Source organism: Solanum pennellii, chromosome 2 (genome assembly GCF_001406875.1).
Source record: "Solanum pennellii chromosome 2, SPENNV200".
Taxonomy (NCBI): Eukaryota; Viridiplantae; Streptophyta; class Magnoliopsida; order Solanales; family Solanaceae; genus Solanum; species Solanum pennellii.
This window is the reverse complement of record NC_028638.1, coordinates 8,463,749-8,488,506: the sequence shown is the minus strand read 5'-3', so window position 1 is coordinate 8,488,506 and position 24,758 is coordinate 8,463,749. Positions and strand designations below refer to the sequence as shown.

Genomic DNA, 24,758 nt, shown 5'->3' with positions numbered 1-24,758 from the left:
ATCATAGTATGGCTGGAAATTTAGAGTGCATCTAGTATTCTAGAGGAATAGCTGACTCCACTAATTCTTCTTATTTTTTCACCACTCTCCTCTAAACCTTGTTTTTCTTAACACAAAAGAAAGGTATTGTTTACACCAGGGGATTAGGGTTCGGATTTTTTAGGGGAAAAAAGAAAAAAAAAGGTCGAAATTCGAATTTCCCCTTCCAGATAAGGCTGCAGCTGGACTCGTACTAATCCTAACGGAATGAGGAGGAGAACCGTCTGATTCGAGAAGCAAGGACGAATGAAGCACAAGATAGAGACACTTGGATTATTCCCGTACGGAGAAGATGAGGGATATGGAAGAACGACGTATCACACGCAATTGATTTCTTTGATCGTTATCCACTCATGCGTGAAGAAGAAGGAGAAACAGTTTTGGGCTTCAGATGCTATAGTTAGCGAGTTATCTTTGTGATTGTAACTGAATGTTGCATTGCATTTGGTGGGCTGATTATTTATGGGAATTGGTCTGGGTCGAATTGAGGGGCAAAAGGGACGTATCAAGTCAGATTCTGAAAAGGGGCTAGACTGACTTGAAGCTGTTAAGAGATACAGGCCCAAATCTGCTTTGAATTTCAGCTCATCAGAATGTCAAGCAGGCCTAGTCGAGTCTCTTAAAAAAAAAGATGAATTTATATAATAAATTTAAGAGCCTATTAATCCTAACAATATAAAATGATTAGTTTAATTGGGAGATAGTGATCCAAAAATATAATTGTAGTTTAACTAATACTAATTTAACAAAGTTTACTAAAACTTAAATCTTTTGAAATAATTTTTGAAATGCTATGGCATACGAGCATATTGCTCAAAAAAAAAGACAGAACTTATTTAGCAAAGTTTGAAAATATTACATTTTCTAACATTTCATCAAACTAATTATTTAGATCGTTTGAAATTGAAGAAGCTCGAAAATTGATCGTTATGGGGAAGGTCAAAATTGGGTGTCAACAGACTCCAATATACATTACGAGTTTTTTGGTTTTAGCGGGCTATGATCGAAGGTTCGTGGAGGGTTTTGCATCCATTGCATCTTCCTTGACTGCTTTGACCCAAAAGTGTAGGAAATTTGAGTGGTTGGAGGCATGTGAAAAAGAAGCTTCCAAATGTTGAAAGATAAGCTTACTTCCACTCCAGTGTTGACTTTACCGGGGGGTACAAAGGGGTTTGTTGTGTATTGTGATGCATCCCGCGTTGGTTTGGGGTGTGTGCTTATGCAACATGGAAAGGTGATAGCCTATGCTTCTAGAAAACTTAAGGTGCATGAGAGAAACTATCCGACTCATGACCTTCAGCTAGTGGCCGTGGTGTTTGCCTTGAAAATATGGAGGCATTACTTGTATGGTGTTCATGTTGATGTCTTTGCCGACCATAAGAGTCTCCAATATGTGTTTACCCAAAAGGAGTTGAATCTCCAACAAAAAAGGTGGTTAGGATTGTTGAAAGATTAAGATACGAGTGTCCTCTATCACCCCGTCAAGGCCAATGTGGTTGCAGATGCTCTAATTCGTATGACTATGGGTAGTCTGTTACACATAGATGAAGCCAAGAAAGACCTAGTGAAAGATGTTCATAGGTTGGCTAGGTTGGATGTGAAGTTGGAAGATTCTGTGAATGGTGGGTTCATGCTCCATCATAACTCCGAGTCATCTTTAGTGGTTGAGGTGAAGTCCAAAAAACACCTTGATCAACCATTGATGAAGTTGAAAGAATCGGTTCTCGGTAAGTCAAATGAGTCATTCTCCTTAGCGGAGATGGTCTGTTGAGGTACCAAGGGAGATTGTGTGTTCCCAATATAGATGGGTTGAGGGACCGGATCGTTGAGGAAGACCATGGGTCCCGCTACTCCATTTATCCGGGTTCGACAAAAATCTACCATGACCTTAGGGAAATATTTTGGTGGGAAGGTATGAAGAAGGACATAGCAGAGTTTGATGCTAAGTGTCCAAATTGCCAACAAGTAAAAGCCGAACATCAAAAGTCGGGTAGCTTACTACAAGAAATCCAACCTACTTGGAAGTGGGAAGACATCAATATGGATTTTGTAGTGGGTTTACCTTGAACTCAAAAACAATATGACTCTATATGGGTGGTTGTGGATAGGTTGACTGAATTCGCTCATTTTATTCCCGTCAAGTCCACTTATTCGGCAAAAGATTATGCTGAGATCTTAATAGATGAGGTTGTGTGTCGCCATGGTATTTCGTTATCCATCATATCGGATCAGGGTGCACAATTCACATCTAGGTTTTGGAGGTCATTCAAAGAAGGTTTGGGTGCTAAGGTGAAGTTGAGTACTGCTTTCCATCCCCAGAAGGATGGTCAAGCGGAACGTACGATTCAAACTCTTGAGGATATGTTTCAGTCGTGTATTATTGATTTCAAGGGAATTTGGGATAAGCATTTTCCTTTGGTGGAGTTTGCTTATAATAATAGATTTCATTCATCCATCTCCATGGCTCCCTATGAAGCCTTGTATGGTAGGAGGTGTAGGTCTCCTATAGGATGGTTTGAAGTGGGTGAGCCTTTGCTTCTCGGTCCCGATTTGATTTATAAGACTTTGGAGAAATTTTATATCATAAGGAACCGGTTGCAAACGACCTACAGTCGGCAAAATTTTTATGCCGATCATAGGAGAAGGGATTTGGAGTTTGAAGAAGGTGATAAGGTGTATTTGAAAATTTCACTTATGAAGGGGGGTGGTTAGATTTGGCAAAAAAGGGAAGTTGAGTCCTCGTTATGTGGGTTCCTATGAAAATTTGCAAAGGTTTGGTAAGGTTTCCTATGAATTGAAACTCCCTAGTGAATTGGCTTCGGTTCATCCGGTTTTCCATGTTTCTATGTTGAAGAAGTGTATCGGTGATTCCGAGTCTATTCTTCCTATTGAGGGTCTTGGTGTCAAGGATAACCTCTCCTATGAGGAGGTCCAGGTTCAAATCCTTGATAGACAAGTAAAGAGGTTGAGGAACAAGAGGCGGTTTCCGGTAGAAGTGTTATGGAAAAATCACCTAGTTGAGGGTGCAACATGGGAGGCCGAGGCCGACATGAAGTCCCGTTACCCTCATGTTTTTGATAATTAAGGTTATTCATTCTTCTTAATAATATAAAAATGACTAGAAATTGAAGTTTCTTGATTTTTGGTGAGTCTTGCAAAATGTGCATTTTCGAATTGCATTACAGTGAGTTTACAGTGAATTGGTGCGTCAAACTTGAAATGTTGCCATTTTGGTTTGTTTGAGTTATGTTATGCATTTTGACATGATGAGTCATTATGAGAAGTTGTTTAGCATGTTGATAAGTTGAACTTTGTTAAATTGACTCATGTAAAGTATGTTGATGCTCATGTGTGTTGTGAGAAAGAAATGCCTCATGATGAAATGTTTGAGCCTTATGTGGGGCAATTGAAGTTTTGAAATTTGCCTAGTTGAAATGATATGATTTACCGTATGCCCTTTTGTTCCTATCAGAGATAGGAAATGGGGGAGGCTTTTTGGGGAGACTAAGTCTCAACCCAAGATCCTGACTTACGCCCCCTCATTCCCTTGACGGTCCGTCAAAGGGCCTCGTAGGCAGCTGCTTCAATTTGGCATCTTTTGGGTCCTCCTCAAGGACCCTTATGGTGGTCCTTGGGGGGCCGAACCCGGACATTTGGACACTAAACACATTATTTTACTTACTTATAACATTTTTATATGATTTAATCAACGTACGACACTTCCAAACCTTCTCAAGACCTAAGAACACCTACTAGTTCAATTTTACAAATCTTCCGGACGTCATGGTCGTTTCTCGACGTTTAGGTACTAACACTTACTAAACAAGTTAATTACATTAGGTTAGGTCTATAAATATCATCTTAACAATTTTTAAGTCATTATTCATAATTCAAGGCTCTAGAATAGGTCATTGATTTTCCAGGGTGTTTCAATTTTGTATAATAAACTAAGCATGTGACCTAGTAGGTTCTAAAGGGGTGAAAATTCACGATTCTACTAGCATTATGGAGGAAGCTACTATTGTGAGGGAAGGTAGCTACACCTGTGAGGGAAGGTCTACAATACTGTTGGGAACATGGTTTGGTGCAAGTTCTATTTGAATTTGATTCGTATGTTTTGGTGAAAATACATAATGGAGAATGGGATGTTCCATGAACTGTGACTTTCAAAGTCAACTCCATTAATAAACTGATGGAACTGATGACAGTAAAAGTACAACACTCATTAAGGGAGGGGGAATACTCTTGCTGATTTTTTGCAAACTTAGGTTTTCATTTAGCATGTACATTTTAATTAGTTTCAGGAAGTTCCTAGAGCAGGGAAAGTTATAATAAATGCAGACAAATATGGTTTTCCTCATCTGAAAACAAGACAGACTATTTATCCTATGTCCAACAATACATAGATTTACTAAATAACTGATAAAATATTCCTAATTTAAGCAGGACTATAGACAACTTCAGTCTCAATTAGATTCGTTTTGTTACATATCATGCGTCTGTTGAGAGTTTAAGGTGTCACAGGTGATATAAAACCAGGACAAGTGGTATTAGGCTTGTATATGTGTGGGATGTATTTTGTTCAGTTATTGCTTCAACAATCTAAGATAACATATTGAGTTGTGTACCTAAGCTTTTCAAATGTTCTACTCGTCAAGTCAGCCTCAAGAATTTCCAGAGTTATTGCTTCAACAATCAACGTTTCGATCTTCCAGAGATCCCTTCACCCACCTCAGTTGCTGGTACACGATCGACAGGTCCCATCTGGGAGCTCAATTTGTGGAGCTCCATGGTTAATTGATGAAGAGGTCGTGGTGGAGATGCTATTCTACAGGACTGACTTTTCCACTTTCCTTTTCAGATATTTTTGTTCTATTTAATTTATGGATTTATTGCTGATTTTATGGATTTAGCACTTAAATTTTTTTCATTTTAATAAAATGGCCCCCCTGAGTCTTTAATTTATTTTTTGAAAAAAACCATGGCTTAGCACCATCCATGGATACAAATCGTGAAAAAGAGACTAGTACATAATTAGTTGACTCATAATAAACTTTAACCACTATGTTGTGGAAATATCTTGAATTAGCTAGTATACTTTAGAAGAAAAATAACACAAAGATCAAATGAGGTTCGGCTAATTTTAATCCTCCAAGCAAAAGCATTCTGAGTTTTTCACTATAACAAAAAAAAAGTGTACCAACGCTTTCAAGCCCTAAGGACTACACTATGGATCATATAACACCACTTTTTTTCATTATGCCCAAACACCCTGAATATTAGCAGACATAAGACAACTTTTCATATCTATATTTCACCCATTTGATTTCATACCCAAGTTTGATCATTTCCCTCCTAAACAGCAAGTAAGCCTCCTTATAGTATGAAGTTAATCAAAATAAAATATGTTACATCTTACAACAGATGATATGATAATGTAAAAGTTATTTGTAATTATAATTCTTTTAATTTTATTATTTACAATAACAATTTTTTCCAATATATATATAGTTTGTAGTTCTTCACATAAAAAAGTATCTGATTAAACATCCAAATGAGTTACATTTTTATTATTATAAAAGTATAAATGTCCAAGTGACAATTGTCTAACTTGACGTTATAACATATTGAATTCTCCACATCAAATTACCAAATGTACAATACATTTATAAATAACCCTGAGGGGTAGCTCGGCTGGTAAAGGCCTGAGGACAAAGTCCTTCAGGTTGCCAGTTCGAGCCCCAGCAGGGCCACTGGAGGCATTACAAACCGGTTGCGTCTTCAGGGCCTCGTGAAACTAATCGTGGCGCACCCACCTTGAAACAGCAGGATCCGGTGGGTACAGCTAGTCGGGTTCGCAAAGCGACATCTGAAAACCACGAAAAGAAAAAGTTGTACCCTAAATTATTTATATTTATAAAAATGACATAATTTAAATTATATTTCATGTTTTTTAAAAAAAAATTATCACATTCAAACAACCAAATATTAGTTGCAAAAATTATAATCAAACACAACTCTAGCATAAAAAAATCAAAATAAAGTGAAGGAATATTTATACTAAAATGTAATAGCTCGTATATGAGATCTAAATATATAACATTATGTGACTGTTTATATTGAAATATTACTCTTCCAAAATATGTTTCATAAGATAAGCCTTATGCTCAATTTTTAAAAAAAAAATTAAAGCCGAATGATTTTGTTTATTCCCGGAAATTGCTAAGAATATAAATCATATTAATAATAATAAAAATGTATTATTATTCTACAAAAAAATAAAAAATAGCACAAATGACAAAAAGGTGAGTCAGAATGGAGATGCGGGGTATCGATCCCCGTACCTCTCGCATGCTAAGCGAGCGCTCTACCATCTGAGCTACATCCCCGTTTTAATTATCGCTTTATGTTTTACAAATTGTTTGTTGAGGAGAAATGTGGGTCCTCAGATAACGAATTTATGACCATTCGTTACGCTTTGAAACATGCCGCGAAGGCAATTTTCCCATTTGTGATAAGATCAAAAGAGTGAGTACTGAGTATGGAAAGTGTTGCGCCAACAAATAGAATGGCTTTGGCTCACTCCATTTTCACTCCTCTCAAGCCTCTAACTACCACTCCCCGTCCACTTCTACCCCATAACTTTCCACCTCGGTTGCCTTTATGCAGAGCAGCTAATATTAACCGCAGACAGTTGATTGCTGACACTGCTGCTGCCATTATTCTTCCTCCATTACTAGGAGTAGGAGTAAGCCTCTCTCCTCTCCCTGTTGCCAAAGCTGAAGACACTCCTCTCTCTGAATGGGAAAGAGTTTTTCTTCCTATTGACCCTGGTGTCGTCCTTCTCGACATTGCTTTCGTTCCGGACGACCCAAATCACGGTATGTATGTGGAAAACTAATTACATTTTGTTGCAAATAATAATTCAAAGTTGCAGTAGAATTTCTAATATGATTAGAATTTTTTATTTATGATATTTTTTTTTATGTTTAATTAAGATTTGTTAGCCAGAAAGGTTGTTATTCCAATTGTAATTTGATTTTTATTAATATAAATTGGGATGTTGTTAGTTATTTTCGGTACAGATAAAAGGTAGAAATAAGATTCAAGAATTTTTTGAATTTATAAATAAAATATTTTCCTTCATATTTTCTTTGCTAGGGACGAAGTATACTTTCTGTATGGATGAAACCTCAAAATACAAATAATTGGATATAAAATTTAGATGTGTGAAAAGTTGATAACAAAGAAACTTAATATAAAGTGTTGAAAAACTCTTAATAATCTGAGGTCTTTTGGGAAAACTTGTATTTTTTAACTGTCTATAATCTGTTCACAGTCGTTTGTAATTTGGAGAATTCAGCTTTACAAGTGCTACTCAAATTTGAATGATGGACTGAATGTGCTACTTCATTGTATTTTATAACAACTGGATAAGAGATCATATTTAAAAAAGTTTGATTAATTGTGACCTAAGTATGCTCAAAGCCTGCGGAAATATGTTAAAGAATTGTGCTCAATTTAGCTAACTGATTGGGGGAGTTTAAGTAATTCTTCTTAAGATAGAAGAAATGCTGAAGTTTAAGTCATCCCTTTGAAGATAGAAGAATATCCAACAGCCTTGGGATCTAATGCGTGCAATGTTTGAGAATTGTACTAATCCAGACAAACAATAATGACAAATCATCTAATATATTAAGCATTATTGATAGGTTGGTAGTGCTGTGCATTGAGTTCGAGGTTTGTCCTTAATTTGGTTTAAAGTGATAAGACATCATCAAGCACAACCTCGTTGTTTTGTGCTTTTATATGTAAGGATTTTTTCTTAATTTAGTTTAATAGTAACGGAAATCGTGGTTTGAAGATATTTGGTTACTGCACAGCTGTGTGTTTTACACATTGACTTTAAGATTTGTGCTTATTGGTGGAACAATGGCTGGCAGGTTTTGTCCTGGGGACTAGGCAAACTATTTTGGAAACAAAGGATGGAGGAACTACTTGGGTACCTAGATCCATAGCCTCTGCCGAAGAGGAAGATTTCAATTATAGGTTTAATTCTATCAGTTTTAAAGGCAAGGAAGGGTGGATTATTGGAAAACCAGCAATCTTGTTGCATACTTCCGATGCTGGTGAAAACTGGGAGCGGATACCTTTGAGTTCTCAACTTCCTGGTGACATGGTAAGCATAATATTTTTCAATTCTTCTTGGTTCTTATTCAAAATTTAAGCATGTATGTTACAGCGCATTATACTTTCAGGGTAAATTGATAACTCAGATGTTTAAAACCTTAATAGAAAACTTTGCTTGGAATGATTCACTGTGCGCATACGCTTTAGTACTTTGTAATAATATTTTGATGTTTGTGGATAGTTTTTCTATCAAATGTGGTTGGTTAAGGTTTCCTAAAGAATTTATTTCTTTCAAACATTGGTTGAAAACTTTCTTGAGGCACAATTTCTAAAAGAACTTTTTGGGAACACTCAAGAAAGTTTTACACAAAGTATTCCTATCTATATTTGTTTTGCACAAATTTTTCGTATAAATATTGTCCAATGACCGTATTTTTCATTCATACTCTTGTATGTAAAGCATGGGGAGTAAGTATTATTTGTGTTAACATATATTACCATTACAAGCCATTTGGAGTTGTTGACATTCACCGTTATCTTTCATGTAGTAACTCGCCTATGCTCAGTCAAGAAATAACTACATTGCAGGATGTAAACTTGATCTAATAATGCAATCAGGCTACAAAAGGTCAAAGATTTACGGGCATGAACTTTTTGCACGTTGTATACCTACGTTTTTTGAAACATTTCCGGTCATTTTGGTAGGTGGCGATAGAATCCTTAGAGATGATGTTCCTTTTAAAAGGGAAGACTCTGTTAGAACAAAAATACTCAAGAAACTGATTTGAAAAAATAAAAATAGAGTGAACTTATGACATTCCTTGTGTATATTAATCTGCAGAAAGTCTGAATTTATACAAAGAAAAAACATAAACATTAAAACTAAAATAAGAACATGTGCCACTAACTATCATAAAAGGGGGCCACTAACAGCCATAATGGAGCCACTAACTTCAGAAAGTTGAGCAACTAAAATTGACTAAGTCTAGCGAGAAAATAAGAAGCACTAAATTGAAATAAGTAAAAAACAGTAAAAATAATAATAAGCTGAAAAAATGTCAATTGTCTAACACTCCTCCTTGGCATTTTTTTGGCAAACACCAATTCTTTGCCTCAGATCTTCAAACCTTTCCTTTGGCAATGACTTGGTGAAAATGTCAGCTAGCTGGTTTTCAGATGAACAATGAACAAGCAACACTATATTAGATTGTTGGACTTCTCTAATAAAATGAAACTTGATCTTGATATGTTTAGTTCGACCATGAAACACTGGATTTTTTGAGATTGAAACTGCTGAATTGTTGTCACACATGATCTTGGTAGCTTCTGTTTGTTCATGGCCTAAGTCCTTCATCATCTTCCTTAGCCAGATAACTTGATTCACAGCAGATGCAGCAACTGTGTACTCAGCTTCTGCTGTTGATTGAGCTGTAGTTTCTTGTTTTCTAGAGCTCCAACTAAAACAACTTGTCCCCAAACAGAAAAGATATCCAGATGTGCTTCTGGAATCATCAACTCCACCACCCCAATCACTATCAGAGTACCCGATCAGGTTCATAGTTATTTCGGCAGATGTTGGGAAAAAAATTCCAAACTTGCTAGTTCCTTTAATATACCTTAACACTCTTTTAGCAGCTGTGAGGTGTGTGTCTCTAGGCGAATGCATGAACCTAGAGAGCAAACTAACAACAAATAGAATATCAGGCCTGCTTGCGGTTAGATATAGAAGACTGTCAATTAAGCTTCTATACATACTATCATCCACTTTTTTGGAATCCTCATCCTTGCCAAGCTTCACACCAGTAGATATTGGAGTACTCACAGGTTTTGCAGCCTTGCATTTTGAACCTGTTTAAAATATCCGAAACGTATTTCTGCTAGCATATGAAAATTCCATAACTGGACTGCAACACTTCCATGCCGAGAAAGTACTTCATGACTCCAAGATCAGTCATTTCAAAGATTTTCTCCATTTCATCCTTGAACCTTTGGATTAGTTCAATTTTGCTTCCTGTCACAAGCATGTCATCCACATAAATTGAGACAATTAAGGACTCACCTGCAGCATTGACTTTCACATACAAAGTAGCTTCACTTTGACTTCTACTAAAGCCAAGTTGGATGAGATGATTGTCCATCCTCTCATACCATGCCCTTGGGGCTTGTTTTAGGCCATACAAGGCCTTTGTTAAGAGATAAACTTGATCCTCTTTTCCAGGAGTTGAGAAACCATCAGGTTGCTCTACATAGATCTCTTCAGCAAGCAAACCATTCAAGAAAGCCGATTTGACATCAAGTTGATGAATCTGCCAGGAACTATGAAATGCAAATGCAAGAATAAGTTTGATTGTGTCATACCTTGCTGCAGGAGCAAATGTTTCCTGGTACTCCACACCATATTGTTGTGCGTATCCCTTCATCACCAATCTAGCCTTATATTTGCAAATTGTTCCATCAGGATTGAGTTTTGTCTTGAAAATCCATTTTACACCAATTACCTTGCGATTTCTAGGTCTGTCAACAAGCTGCCAAGTTCCATTCTTCTCGATCATGTCTAGTTCTTCTTGCATAGCTCTCCTCCATGCCTGAGAGTCTTGTGCTTCAGCATAGCTTGTTGTTTCAGAGCTAACCAAGTTACACCGCTGATAGACATCTTTTAAGGATCGAGTTCCCCTCACTGGTACATCATCCACTAGTTCATCTTCTGAAAGTTGAGGCTGCTCTATTGAAAATGAATCAGAATAAGAGGTCTTCTGATTTTTCCAATCCCAACCAGCTGCTTCATCAAACTTCACTTCTCGGCTGAGAATTAGTTTGTCTGATTTCAAACAGAAAATCCTGTAACCTTTGGATGAACTATAGCCCATAAATATGCCTTTATGAGCCTTGTTATCCAGCTTACTCCTTTTTGTTTCTGGAAATCGATAATAACATATACACCCAAAGATTCTGAGATGGTGTATTGATGGTTTGTTCCCACACCAAGCTTCATATGGAGTCATGTCCTGCAAGGCCTTAGTAAGCAATCTGTTCAACAAATATACAAAGGTGTTGACTGCCTCAGCCCAAAACTGATTTGGGATCTTTCTTTCAAGCAAAAGACATCTGGCCATCTCCATTACTGTCATGTTCTTCCTTTCAGACACGCCATTTTGTTGTGGAGTGTATGGTAATGTCAATTGGCGTTCAATACCTGTGCTACTACAAAACTCCACAAATTGAGAAAGAAGTGTATTCTCCTCCATTGTCAGACCTTAAAGCCTTAATACTAAGATTACATTGATTTTCTACTGAAGCTTTAAATTGTTTAAAAACATCAAAGACTTCACTCTTCAGTCTTATGAAATAAACCCAACACATTCTAGTGTAGTCATCAATAAAGAGGAGAAAGTATCTGTTACCACTCAGCGAATCTGTTTTCATTGGGCCGCAAACATCCGTATGAATGAGCTGAAGTTTCTTGTTAGCTCTTCGTACTTGATTTGCTTGAAATGGCAATTTTGTTTGCTTTCCCTGTTGACAAGTTTCACAAACTTGAGCATTAGAAAGAAATTCAGGCATATTTTCCACTAGCTCTTTTTTTTTCATCTCGGCGATGCTTCTCAGATTGAAGTGACCAAACCTTTTGTACAGGTTTGTACATGTTTATGAAGTAATAGTGTAAGCCTGCTCAGTTATTTTCTCCCAATCAACTTAAAACATTATGTTGCTCATCTTGACATAAAATAACTCTACTCCAGAAGGGTCAGAAACAACACATTCACGATTCTTAAAATGCAGAGAATAATTATTTTCAAGTATTTTTCCAACACTCAACAAATTTTGACTCATATCAGGTGTGTACAAAACATCAGAAATAGTTTTGATACCTGATATTGTTGAGATAGACACTGTACCTCTGCTTTTGACTTCTACTGCCTCACCGTTTCCCACTTTTACTTTAGATTTGTAAGTATCATCTAGGAATTTGAACAGTTCAACATTATTGCACAAGTGATGTGTGCAACCACTGTCAAGAAGCCATAAATCAGAGGATTCACTGATTGAAAAGTGTGAAACTGCAAATAGTTGCTCTTCATGTGCATCGCCAGCTTCTGCTACTTGTGCTTGCAAAGCACCAGAGGCCTTTGCTCTTGATTTGCAGACCTTGGATACGTGTCCCGTCTTCTTACAGTTGCCGCATATAGCATTGACTCTCCACCAACAATACTTCTCCAAATGTGTATTTCTTTTACAATGTTTGCAAGGAGGGAACTTCTGCTTCACATCTCCACTATTGTTTCCTCCATCATGCTTGCCCTTATTCTTTTGGTGGAATTGTTGCTTTCCTTTTTGCTTTTGTACAGAGAAAGCTCCTTCAATGAACTTTTCCCGTCTCATAGTCCTCCTTTGCTCTTGTGTTTGAAGAGCACTTATTAGTTCACCTAATGAAAGTTTGCTCAGGTCCTTGGATTTTTCGAGAGAGAAAATCTTAGATTCAAATCTCTCAGGAAGAGTCACAAGAACTTTCTCCACAATTCGTTTGTCTGTAAATTCTTCACCAAGAAGTCTAATGTTATTAACAATTAAGGATATTCGATCAGCATACTTACTAATAGTTTCATCCTCCTGCATATTCAAGGACTCGAACTCTCTTTTTAGGTTCAACACTTGCATTTGACGTGTTCTATCGCTGCCTTGATATTCTTCTTTCAACCTATATCAAGCCTCTTTTGCAGTTTTGCAAGCCATGATTCTGTAAAACACAGTATCTGCCACAGCATTCTGCATAAGCGACTTGGCTTTAGATTTCTTTGTCTTCTCTTCGTTGTTGGATTTGATCTGAGCCAAGGTAGGATTTGCTGGTAGAGCAGCAAGTGGTTTATCTTCCGTCACAGTTTCCCTAAGTTCATAGGCTTCCAAAAAAGCTTGCATCTTCACAGACCAGTTTTGGTAATTTTCACCAGTGAAAGTTAATGGTGGATTTAAAGGTAGGTTGTTGGATGCCATTTGTATTGTAGGTTAAAACTTTTTTTTTTGTCTTGTAAGATCAACTAGAGGCTCTGATGCCACTGTTAGAACAAAAATACTCAAGATACTGATTTGAAAAAATAAAAATAGAGTGAACTTATGAAATTCCTTGTGTATATTAATATGCAGAAAGTCTGAATTTATACAAAGAAAAAACATAAACATTAAAACTAAAATAAGAACATGTGCCACTAACTACCATAAAAGGGGGCCACTAACAGCCATAATGGAGCCACTAACTTCAGAAAGTTGAGCAACTCAAGTTGACTAAGTCTAGCTAGAAAATAGGAAGCACTAAGTTGAAATAAGTAAAAAAAACAGTAAAAATAATAATAAGCTGAAAAAATGTCAATTGTCTAACAGATTCTTCAAGAGAGGAAATCTTAGATTCAAATCTCTCAGGAAGAGTCACAAGAACTTTCTCCACAATTCGTTTGTCTGTAAATTCTTCACCAAGAAGTCTAATGTTATTAACAATAAAGGATATTCGATCAGCATACTTACTGATAGTTCCATCCTCCTGCATATTCAAGGACTCGAACTCTCTTTTTAGGTTCAACAATTGCATTTGACGTGTTCTATCGCTGCCTTGATATTCTTCTTTCAACCTATATCAAGCCTCTTTTGCAGTTTTGCAAGCCATGATTCTGTAAAACACAGTATCTGCCACAGCATTCTGCATAAGCGACTTGGCTTTAGATTTCTTTGCCTTCTCTTCGTTGTTGGATTTGATTTGAGCCAAGGTAGGATTTGCTGGTAGAGCAGCAAGTGGTTTATCTCCCGTCACAGTTTCCCAAAGTTCTTAGGCTTCCAAAAAAGCTTGCATCTTCACAGACCAGATTTGGTAATTTTCACCAGTGAAAGTGAATGGTGGATTTAAAGGTAGGTTGTTGGATGCCATTTGTGTTGTAGGTTAAAACTTTTTTTTTGTCTTATAAGATCAACTAGAGGCTCTGATGCCACTGTTAGAACAAAAATACTCAAGAAACTGATTTGAAAAAATAAAAATAGAGTGAACTTATGAAATTTCTTGTGTATATTAATCTGCAGAAAGTCTGAATTTATACAAAGAAAAAACATAAACATTATAACTAAAATAAGAACATGTGCCACTAACTACCATAAAAGGGGACCACTAACAGCCATAATGGAGCCACTAACTTCAGAAAGTTGAGCAACTAAAGTTGACTAAGTCTAGCTAGAAATAGGAAGCAGTAAGTTGAAATAAGTAAAAAACAGTAAAAATAATAATAAGCTGAAAAAATGTCAATTGTCTAACAGATTCTTCAAGAGAGGAAATCTTAGATTCAAATCTCTCAGGAAGAGTCACAAGAACTTTCTCCACAATTCGTTTGTCTGTAAATTCTTCACCAAGAAGTCTAATGTTATTAACAATTAAGGATATTCGATCAGCATACTTACTGATAGTTTCATCCTCCTGCATATTCAAGGACTCAAACTCTCTTTTTAGGTTCAACAATTGCATTTGACGTGTTCTATCGCTGCCTTGATATTCTTCTTTCAACCTATCCCAAGCTTCTTTTGCAGTTTTGCAAGCCATGTGTCTGTAAAACACAATATTTGCCACAACATTCTGCATAAGCGACTTGGCTTTAGATTTCTTTGCCTTCTCTTCGTTGTTGGATTTGATCTGAGCCAAGGTAGGATTTGCTGGTAGAGCAGCAAGTGGGTTATCTTCCGTCACAGTTTCCCAAAGTTCATAGGCTTCCAAAAAAGCTTGCATCTTCACAGACCAGATTTGGTAATTTTCACCAGTGAAAGTGAATGGTGGATTTAAAGGTAGGTTGTTGGATGTCATTTGTGTTGTAGGTTAGAACTATTTTTTTGTCTTGTAAGATCAACTAGAGGCTCTGATGCCACTGTTAGAACAAAAATACTCAAGAAACTGATTTGAAAAAATAAAAATAGAGTGAACTTATGAAATTCCTTGTGTATATTAATCTGCAGAAAGTCTGAATTTATACAAAGAAAAAACATAAACATTAAAACTAAAATAAGAACATGTGTCACTAACTACCATAAAAGGGGGCAACTAACAGCCATAATGTTGAGTAACTAAAGTTGACTAAGTCTAGCTAGAAAGTAGGAAGCACTAAATTGAAATAAGTAAAAAACAGTAAAAATAATAATAAGCTGAAAAAATGCCAATTGTCTAACAGAATCCAAGTATGGTGATAAATAAGTAGATATAACTGTTGAGTTCTACAGTGGTGACCTCAAACGGCTTCAGTTATAGTGATCCTTCTAGTGGGAAAAATGTGGGAAACGTGCTCAATGGGTGTTTTGTTTTAATTAGATCTTGCTGCTGCCTCTTTAGAATCTGATTACTTCATTGCTTAGCAAGTTTAATGTTTATGATATGCATTCATCTTCACTAGATAGATCGTGCTACTGCCTCTTCTTGGCTAAGTCAGTAGAGTCGGGATGAATTAAAACTAGAGGCGAGGCATATTGTCAATATGTAGTGACGATATGCATTCATTTTCACATATCCTTTAATTTTAGATGAAATTTTTACCCTCCCTCCTCCCCCACCCCGTTCTCTGCACGTTTCTCAAGAACTCCTTGCTAGCACTTCACTGTAGCAAAATACCATCACTTTGCTTCATAACCAACTGTTGCTTGAAAATACTGTTCGGTAAGATCTCAAGCATATTTTGAGCAATTTCCTGAAAAGACAATACCAAAACTGCGGTATGAAGCTTTGTTCGAAGGTCACTGTAAGCCAAAACATGCTGGATTTTGCAAGGGCAGGTGTTGATGTAACTTTGCAATGTCTATAGTTTGTCTTGTAAATGATTCTGTAGAAATTTCATAAAAACTAGAACAGTTCCTTTCTCACTTTTACCTTCAAAGTTGTAACATGCCACAGAAGACATTCTAATTGCTTATGTAAATATCCTCCACACTGATCTCATAATCTGTTATTTTAGTTAAGCATTTATTGAAATACATAACAACGTTGCGAAATTGAATTAATACATAAAAAAATGGATCCATTTTAAACTTGCTTGTTTTCCATCAAAGTAGATAACTATCATTTCTCCCTCTCAACTTCCTTCCCCTGGGCTGGAAGAATGAAAGTGAAGAAGCAAGAAAGAGATAACCTTCAATTTTGCATCAGCTCAGCGTGAATAACAGTGGTTTTACGAGCGGAAACAGGGATGGAAGGCCTAGAAGTTTTGACTCGGAGGCTAGAAAGATATGCTGGTCCAAAGCAGAGAAAGTTCCAGGTCGAGATCCCGAGAGGTGGAGAAAAGATGTAGCTGGCAACATTATTGGCAAGCGATTCCACAGCTGCCAAGGTTGCCTCTGCTTTGAGTATGATCACATTGTTCCCTTCTCTAAAGGTGGTGATTCAGTGTCAGATAACTGTCAAATTCTTCAAACAAGGGTGAATAGATCTAAAGCAGACAAGGTTGCAGTTGACATAAAACATTTGAAAGGATATTCTTGTGACATCAACTTCAGCGACAATGACCTTGACAAGATTGAGATGGCTGTTTATGGGGATATTAAGCGGTCAGACAATCAATGCCGTGTTCCAACAATAGATGAAATAATGGGGAAATACAAGTCCAAGAACGGCATTGTTAGCTGCAACTCCGATAGAATATAAAATCTTGCCTTTTAGGATCTGATACATTAGGCGTTAAGCAAGATAGCCACTATGATCAATAGTGATTGCAGTGAAATCTCCACTTTCTACTAATGTTAATTTGACATTGAGCTAAAAGAAGAGAATATATCAATGTGTGTGGTCTTCATGTTATGTTGATTGCCGATATATCAATGCGTATTGGTCTTCATGTTATGTTAATTGTGTGGCAGTCTTGTTCCTCTGTCCCCTTTTGTTTTTTGGTAATTGATTCTTATTCATCTATACCTTTGTTTCAATAATGGCAATCAACTCTACCTACATACCAAGGCACACAAATCTGACTACCTTGCTTCTATATATTCTTGCTACTAATCATAAGGAAAGAAAATAATTTTGATATACAGGTTTATATCAAGGCAACCGGAGAACAAAGTGCAGAAATGGTAACTGATGAAGGTGCAATATATATTACATCAAACAAGGGATACAACTGGAAAGCTGCTATTCAAGAAACTGTCTCCGCTACCCTTAATAGGTAATCTCTAAGAAGGTGTACTTCAGAAGTGTCAAATCTTGATTCGAGGTTTGTATGCTACTTCTACAATGAAATGAGAGAAACTCAATGAACAGATATATTTTGGTTTGAATTTCATTAATCAAAAGGAAAAGAAAAAATAAAAGCTCAATAACTGAATGGCGGAGTTTCCACTCTTCTTTAGGGTAATATGTACTTGGTTAAACCTATTATCCAGGTCACTCTTGAATCATTGACTGTGCTCTACCCTCAAGTTCTTCTACTTATCAGGAGAATAGCTAACTACCGATAGTCTACCGGTTGTGCTTTTACTACTGACAGTTTGCTAAACAAGATGATGCGAGCTAAATTGTTTTTGACGAGTTAAACCCTACCTTTAGCAACAAATATTATTTCTTTTGGCTTTAGTACCTTATCAGTTTTGATGCTGTCTTAGGTCATAGGTGATGGCTAAAAGTTGTTAAGATCTGGGGGTTCATGATTCATTACTTGCCAAGCTTATTTTTGTTGCTTCTTTATATGGAGAATGACAGCCATCCTTAATGAAATTGCAGAACAGTTTCTAGTGGTATTAGTGGTGCCAGTTACTATACAGGAACTTTCAGTACTGTTAATCGCTCTCCTGATGGACGTTATGTAGCAGTTTCAAGCCGTGGCAACTTCTACCTGACCTGGGAGCCAGGGCAGGTATGATTTCTTTAACACGTACTTTTTTCATGTTCGTGTTAATTAAGAAGTTCATTGTCTTATGTAGCATCAACTATTAAGCTTAAATTTCTTCGCTTTTTACTTCAATATTATTGTATATTTATACATGTCGTTTTATGCATAATACATTACAGGCATACTGGCAACCACATAACAGAGCCGTGGCTAGAAGAATCCAAAGCATGGGCTGGAGGGCTGATGGTGGTCTTTGGTTACTTGTGCGTGGTGGAGGGCTATATCTTAGCAAGGGCACAGGGGTTAGTAAATTATGATCATTTTTTGAACTGCTACAGACTATCTGGCAATACAAGAACATAGTAGCATTGACTGGAAGAAAAGAAAAAGAAAAAGAAATAGTATCTAAATCAAACTAGCATGAAATAAAATTTTCTTCTTGGGATAGGATGAAATATAATATATCCTACTATCCTTTACACATTTGTTTGCCTGCTCAATTGCATTGATATCTCAGTTGAAGAAATCAACTTCCTTAGGTAGATCTTATCTAAAGATGCAATGTTGAATCTCTGTAAAGCGACTATATTTAGAATCTTCTGATTTCTCATAAGTTTACTTTGATATTAAATATTGTACATAACCTAAATGTTCCAATTTCAATTCTTATTTAAAATAATGAAAGAAACCCATTATCTGTTCCTACCATGAATGATCCTTAATTGTGAATTTTTCTTTTTCTTTTTTAGTAGATAACTTGGAAGGTATTCCCAAGTCAACATGAATGTAACGTGTAACCTCTATTTTAGAGGATCTGTACAGATAGTAGGGCAAGCTATTCCTTTTCCACATATAGAAAACTTGTCACGTTATCTCCATTGAACTAATTGCTTGGAGCAGGACTCTTTAGTTCATAACATCCTTATAAAAAATCACAGATTAACTGCATTTTGACGAGGCTGGTCAAGTATCTTGGTTAAGCGAATTTAGCTATCGATAACCATCTCATGACGGGAGACTTTTTGGCTCATCTACATATATTGGGTACTAGGAATTTTGATTCTTTCCACCGTTCTTAACACAGTTTAATATGTACCTTGTAAAGATTTTAAGTGTTATTCATATTCAAGATGGAGACAGTTTTAGTGAACTTGTAAAATTAAAAACTCAATGACACGAAGCTGGTATGCATTAGCAGACTACAGCAGGTTTAAGGAACATACAACTAACTACCTTCACTTAAGGTACTACATTCTTCTATTTTTTAATGAGAGTATATCATATATCAATGACCCTGGGCACATGACCTGAGGTTGACTGGATAGACTTTCTTGAGGCTATATTTGAAATGCTGATTTGATAAACAATTAAGTAACCTAATGGGTTGACTGAATACTAGAGCACAAAGTCTTACAATGGCAGAGAATGGAGTGGGTCCTTGGTTCTTGAGTATGAGCTTTTGCTATCAGTAGCAATTCTGGTTTCTGCTTGTTTTTTATATAATGAAGCTCAATGTTGTCCTGGATCTGCAGTTAACAGAGGACTTTGAAGAAGTTTCAGTACAGAGCCGTGGTTTTGGCATTCTTGATGTTGGCTACCGTTCACAGGTATTGTTTAATGATGCTGACATTTAAATGCTTCAAAAGCACCATTTCCCTGAAATATCTTGAATCACCAATTTTATTATTTTCTCCCGTTCGTTTGGGGAAGGGTTATGGAGCACGATGCTGTTAGTCATTATAATTTTGCTCACTTACTTGAGCTGAACTATCTTTTTAAGAAATATTGTTATCGACGGAATGACTATATATCACCGTATCTCAGTCAGCATACTTTTATTCCAATATCTAAGTTACTCTTGATGTGTATAATATGTATGGGTATCGAATATATGCAAAAATAAAGTTTTAACTTTAATCATTATCTAACGTGAGAAAAATGAATAGAAGGGGTCTTTCAAGTCTTGAAATTAAAATTGGTGACATTGACTTGATCAAATACGGTTAAAACTTTGGGGTGCATAGTATTAAACACTTCTCTCTTCCCTTCTTCCCAAACTTGGTGGTAGAGGAGGAGGTGGAGGAGACGCTGGTGGTGATGGCCATGGTGGTAAAAGGGGTGGGGAGGGGGAGGAGTGGGGAAAATAGGGTCTTTTTGTAAATAATAAAACTTGATGTTTTAAATTAGTTCCTACAATTTATATTTGATCATTTTTCTGTTGTAAATGCATCAAACAATGCAAATATGTTTGCTATTCAGGAGGAGGCCTGGGCTGCTGGTGGCAGTGGGATTTTGTTGAAGACCACCAATGGTGGAAAGACATGGATTCGTGATAAAGCGGCTGATAATATTGCTGCAAATCTTTATTCAGTGAAGTAAGCTCCAATGCACAGCTTCAAGATTTTAGCTACTTAATTTGTGACTTCTTTCACATTCAACTTAAAGTCTCAAGTTTGAACTGTCTACTCTCTTCTAGCATCTTGAATTCCACCCTTACTCCTCCTTTCTTCTTGCTCCTTGTAATTTTCTATTCCTCTGTAACCTATATATGCCAATCTTCATTCTATAAGCTTGTTGGTATACTTAGTTTGCTGTCTATAATGAGGTAACTGTGAGTAAACTACTAAAGATAACTCCACACTTTCCCACTTTGTATTATAATATTGTCAGCCTTGGTTTCCTGTTATTCACATCATGAAACAAAGTTAGACGCCACAATTAAATTTGAGGAGAAAGGTTTGATTTACTTTGAGTCAATCTTTGTGATGCAGATTTATCAATGATAACCAGGGGTTCGTACTGGGGAATGATGGTGTCTTACTGAAGTATCTTGGATAGAAACAATCGTTAAACAAGGTATATTGTGGTGTAATTTTCTTTACTAATAAGTTCAACTTATTATTCATCTGATCATCCTTGTGTTTGTGCAGGCAATTTTGGAAGCAAATACTTGAAACTGAACTACTGTAATTTAATTTATAAACACTTGTAAAATTCTTTGCTGATTATTCTTTGCTGATTATCACCATACCTAAGGGAAGTGTTCATAGGGCTTAAGATTTTAGATTATCTAATGAAAATATATTAGACTTGCACGTTATCATGGAGATGACGTTTTGAAATGTGTTATGATATACCAAAACTTTTCAAACAAATTAAACTTTGATGAGATGAGACATATCTTGGCTTGACATTTGTTTAGATTATCTCCCAAATAATGATATCTCAATTATCTATTCCAACAGGATTTAAGCTGTTAAATGTTATGTAATTCTTGACAAACAATGTGCACTCTTTATACTTATTTGCTAAGAAGAATGTTGCTCAAGATTACAAATACAAGGGTATGAGTTTTTTTGGTTGTTGTTGCTTCCAAATGCACACACAAGTGTTCGCGGTCTAATATAGTGTCTCTAAAAGAGTTTAGATTATCGAAACAAAGGACTTGTCGATTAACTATTTTATTAAATTACACTTATCTCTAACTATTTATTCAAGCGTGACAAAAGAATTTGAGTTTTATTTGTAAACGAGATAAGGGTCAAAATGCCCTTAAGGTATTGAAAATTACTCAAAAATGTCCTTCCATCTATTGAATCAAAAATATCTTTTCATCCATCTATTTGGATAAAAAATGCCCTTACAGTTAAATTTAAGCCTAAAATTACACTTACCTTTTAACAGAAGTTGATGTGGCAAATATACATTTATAAATTAAAATATGTGGCGTTAATTTATTGATACACATATAATTAGACCCACTTTCATTCACTATCGTACCCATTAACCCAAGCTCATTTCTCCCACTTTCTTCATCTTTCTTCTACAAAATTATTTGAAATATTAATAAAATAATATCAAAACAATCAGTAACAGAACATGATGTTCCAAGCATTTCTCAAAAAATTTCAAAGTCTTTCATGAGCTAATTGGAGATTGAACTCCTCCTCTACTGTTAGAGGCTCCATTTTTCTTGAAATGTGATAAACATGGCTCGATTCGATGAGTGTCTTGCCTCCATGAAAGGTTGAATGAATGATTTTTTTTGTTCCCATCTCAGCAAATACACTCATTCTTTTGATATGTTTTGGGTACAAATTAAAAATTTCACTTGTCTTCACTACCACAAAATTAGTAGGTTAATTAATTTTTTTTTTAAGAGAATAGAAATTTTTTATAACCTTTTTTCAAAGATTCACAATTACCGAAAGAATTTGACAGTATTTTATTAATCCTCCAAATAATTTTATAGAAGGAAGATGAAGATGAAGATGAAGGTAGAAAAAGTAGGGTCTTTTAGAAATGACTTTGGATTGATGGATATGATTGAGAATGAAACTGGGTCTAATTACATGTGGACCAATAATCACAATGCCAACACATGAAATTTTATAAATTATTTTGCCATATCAGCTTCTGTTAAAGGGGGTTATTTTAGGTTTAAATTTAACTCTAAGGATATTTTTGATCCAAATAGGTGGATGGAAGTGTATTTTTTATCCAATAGATGGAAGAAGGGCATTCTTAAGCCATTTCTAATACCTTAAGGACATTTTTGACCCTTTTCCCATTTGTAAACTAACAATGCAAGAATTAAATAATAAAATTAAGTTTTAATGATTGGGGCAATTCCATATTTGCAACATACTAAGAATTCATGTATCACATCTCTTTCATGGATTTCGATAAAGGGATGATTTTTTTTTATCTACCACCTCTTCTAGGCCGTCTACAACTCTTGAAAACTCCAGCCTTAACACTCACACATTTTTACCATGTCTAAAAGACTTAATTTAGAGCGGTATAGCAATATAACAAACACCAATCAAACGCTTCTCAACCTTTATTAACGTATAATCAATAAAAGAAAAGGCTTCGTGAAATTGTTCTAAGGTCAGAACATTCCCCTTATGCCTTGTAACAAATTTCCACCTTTTAAAAATCATGCACAAGGCAGTTAGGGTAGTTACAAAAGACAATTACATTTGTCATGTGTCTGGCACTTGTCTTGACCAGATTTAAACTAAGTCTAACATTATATTTTAACAACTAGAATATAATTCGAATTCAAATACAACAAGACCGTGTGCCTAGCACATGTCTAGCCTATGCACTAGCCAAATTTACATAGCCTTACACTCGGTTTTATTTCAGAAAATCTGTCAATTCGCCTCCACAGTTGTAAATGCCTTTGCCTTGCCATCGTCAAATCACACAACCTTGCCTTGTCAAGTTAACACTTGACTTGCCTTGCCGACGACACTGCCCATATGTATGCCCCTGAGGTGCTATACGTCCGTCTTGCCAACGCCCAAACACCTTGAACACTTTGTTGCACACTAATACTTAGCCGCACAACTGCACTATTTGCCCATATACATGCCAAGACTGATGCACAAATCCTTGTCATGCCTGCACGATGTTTGCTTAGTTAGACTATGCGTCTAACAGGTTTCTCGGTTATCAAATTACTGATTTACAAGATTTATATTATTATCATGATCTCTCAACCTCTAACTATCTACCTCAATTGATTGTCCAGTTACATCATTGAGCGTGGATAAATACTCAACTGTTGAACATTTATTTTTCATCCTATTTTGTAACCACGCACTGTATTCATCTAGGTGTCAATCCTAAATAGAAATCTAAACAAGTGGTATGCAAGAAAGATCACACTTTTTCTTGTCTATCTACCTATTCATCTCTCAAATTCAAGAATAGACAATGAATTTATTTTAAAGGTGAACTAACATCAAATGTTAAATCAAGAATACAAGAAAATTTAAACATAACCTAATTAACTCATAAAATCGATGTTCAAAAATCATTCATAGCTACAACCCTAAAATACGAGTCTTTAGCTACTAATGTATAAGAAAAGAAGAAACTTTTTTAGAATTATTATTATTATGGACTATTAGAAAATCTACAAAACCGTAAATAAAATAATTTAGTCCAAAACAAATTGGGTAACTCAAAACCCAAAGGAATGATATTTTCATATTGCATTGTACCGCCTCAACAATTTGTGCGTGTCTTCGAAACTTGACATGTGGCATGTGCATATTTACTTCATTTTCTTATTTTTCAATTCTGCACTATGCCGCATATACAAATTACTAGTTTCTGGAGGAAATGTGGTTGCACGTCACCTCAAAGTACTTGATATAATGTTTGTATGACAAATAATAAATTTAAATAGTACATATAATATTCGACTTTCTTTGTAGATGTATCCATTATGCAAGATTAAAACAAACTGAACGTATGTTGAATATTGTTATGATCCGCTCAAATATGATCTAAAGTCATATGAATCTTGCTTCAACTCAAACATGAATATGCAAAAAATAAAATTGAAAAAAATTGGTTTTATAATAATTATTACCAAACATAAAAAGAAAAATATAACATCAAACTCATAAGCACAAATAAAAATATATAGCATCAAACTCATAAGCACAAACAAAAATCTTCAATAATAGCTAAAAAATTTGAGATGCAAATGAGAAATCTATGGAAGAAAAAAAGAAGCATGACAGATATATACATTTATCTAATAACTGTAGTGACTTGTAAAATTTTTGTTTTCAACAATATCAAAATAATTACGAGTCTTAATAATTAAAGTAGTGACTTTTGGTCTTCTGATCATAAGTAATGAAAGGTTGAAAGATTGAACTAAATATGATGACTTTTAGAATATTATAACTTTTAAATAATGGAAAAATTAGCATATATATATATATATATATA

The 24,758-nt window shown here is 35.6% G+C and overlaps 2 protein-coding genes and 1 non-coding gene across 3 annotated transcripts; 2 read left to right on the top strand and 1 right to left on the bottom strand.

Annotated features, from left to right (window-relative positions):
- Positions 1–6,355: 6,355 nt before the first annotated feature.
- Positions 6,356–6,428, bottom strand: TRNAA-AGC. Its single transcript has one exon. It is a non-coding gene; the product is annotated as a tRNA-Ala (tRNA).
- Positions 6,429–6,527: 99 nt separating this feature from the next.
- On the top strand, positions 6,528–21,190 carry LOC107011028 (photosystem II stability/assembly factor HCF136, chloroplastic). The gene is made up of 9 exons (XM_015210345.1): positions 6,528–6,920; positions 7,983–8,218; positions 17,206–17,336; positions 17,891–18,023; positions 18,179–18,301; positions 19,532–19,606; positions 20,259–20,374; positions 20,771–20,855; positions 20,930–21,190. Exons 1-8 carry the CDS (start codon positions 6,581–6,583, stop codon positions 20,835–20,837), a joined length of 1,221 nt encoding a protein of 406 aa, XP_015065831.1. The 5' UTR covers positions 6,528–6,580; the 3' UTR covers positions 20,838–20,855; positions 20,930–21,190.
- On the top strand, positions 16,307–17,014 carry LOC107011031 (the record flags this gene model as incomplete). Its single annotated transcript, XM_015210347.2, has 1 exon — positions 16,307–17,014. A coding segment is annotated over one exon (513 nt), but the record flags the coding sequence as incomplete, so codon positions are not given.
- Positions 21,191–24,758: the final 3,568 nt, after the last annotated feature.

Excerpts from the sequence above, each read along its gene's own strand:
- LOC107011028 (XM_015210345.1), top strand. The coding sequence starts at position 6,581 with ATGGAAAGTGTTGCGCCAACAAATAGAATGGCTTTGGCTCACTCCATT. Across the intron at positions 18,302-19,531 it reads ATCTTAGCAAGGGCACAGGG|TTAACAGAGGACTTTGAAGA; the intron begins GTTAGTAAATTA and ends CTGGATCTGCAG. Across the intron at positions 19,607-20,258 it reads ATGTTGGCTACCGTTCACAG|GAGGAGGCCTGGGCTGCTGG; the intron begins GTATTGTTTAAT and ends TTTGCTATTCAG.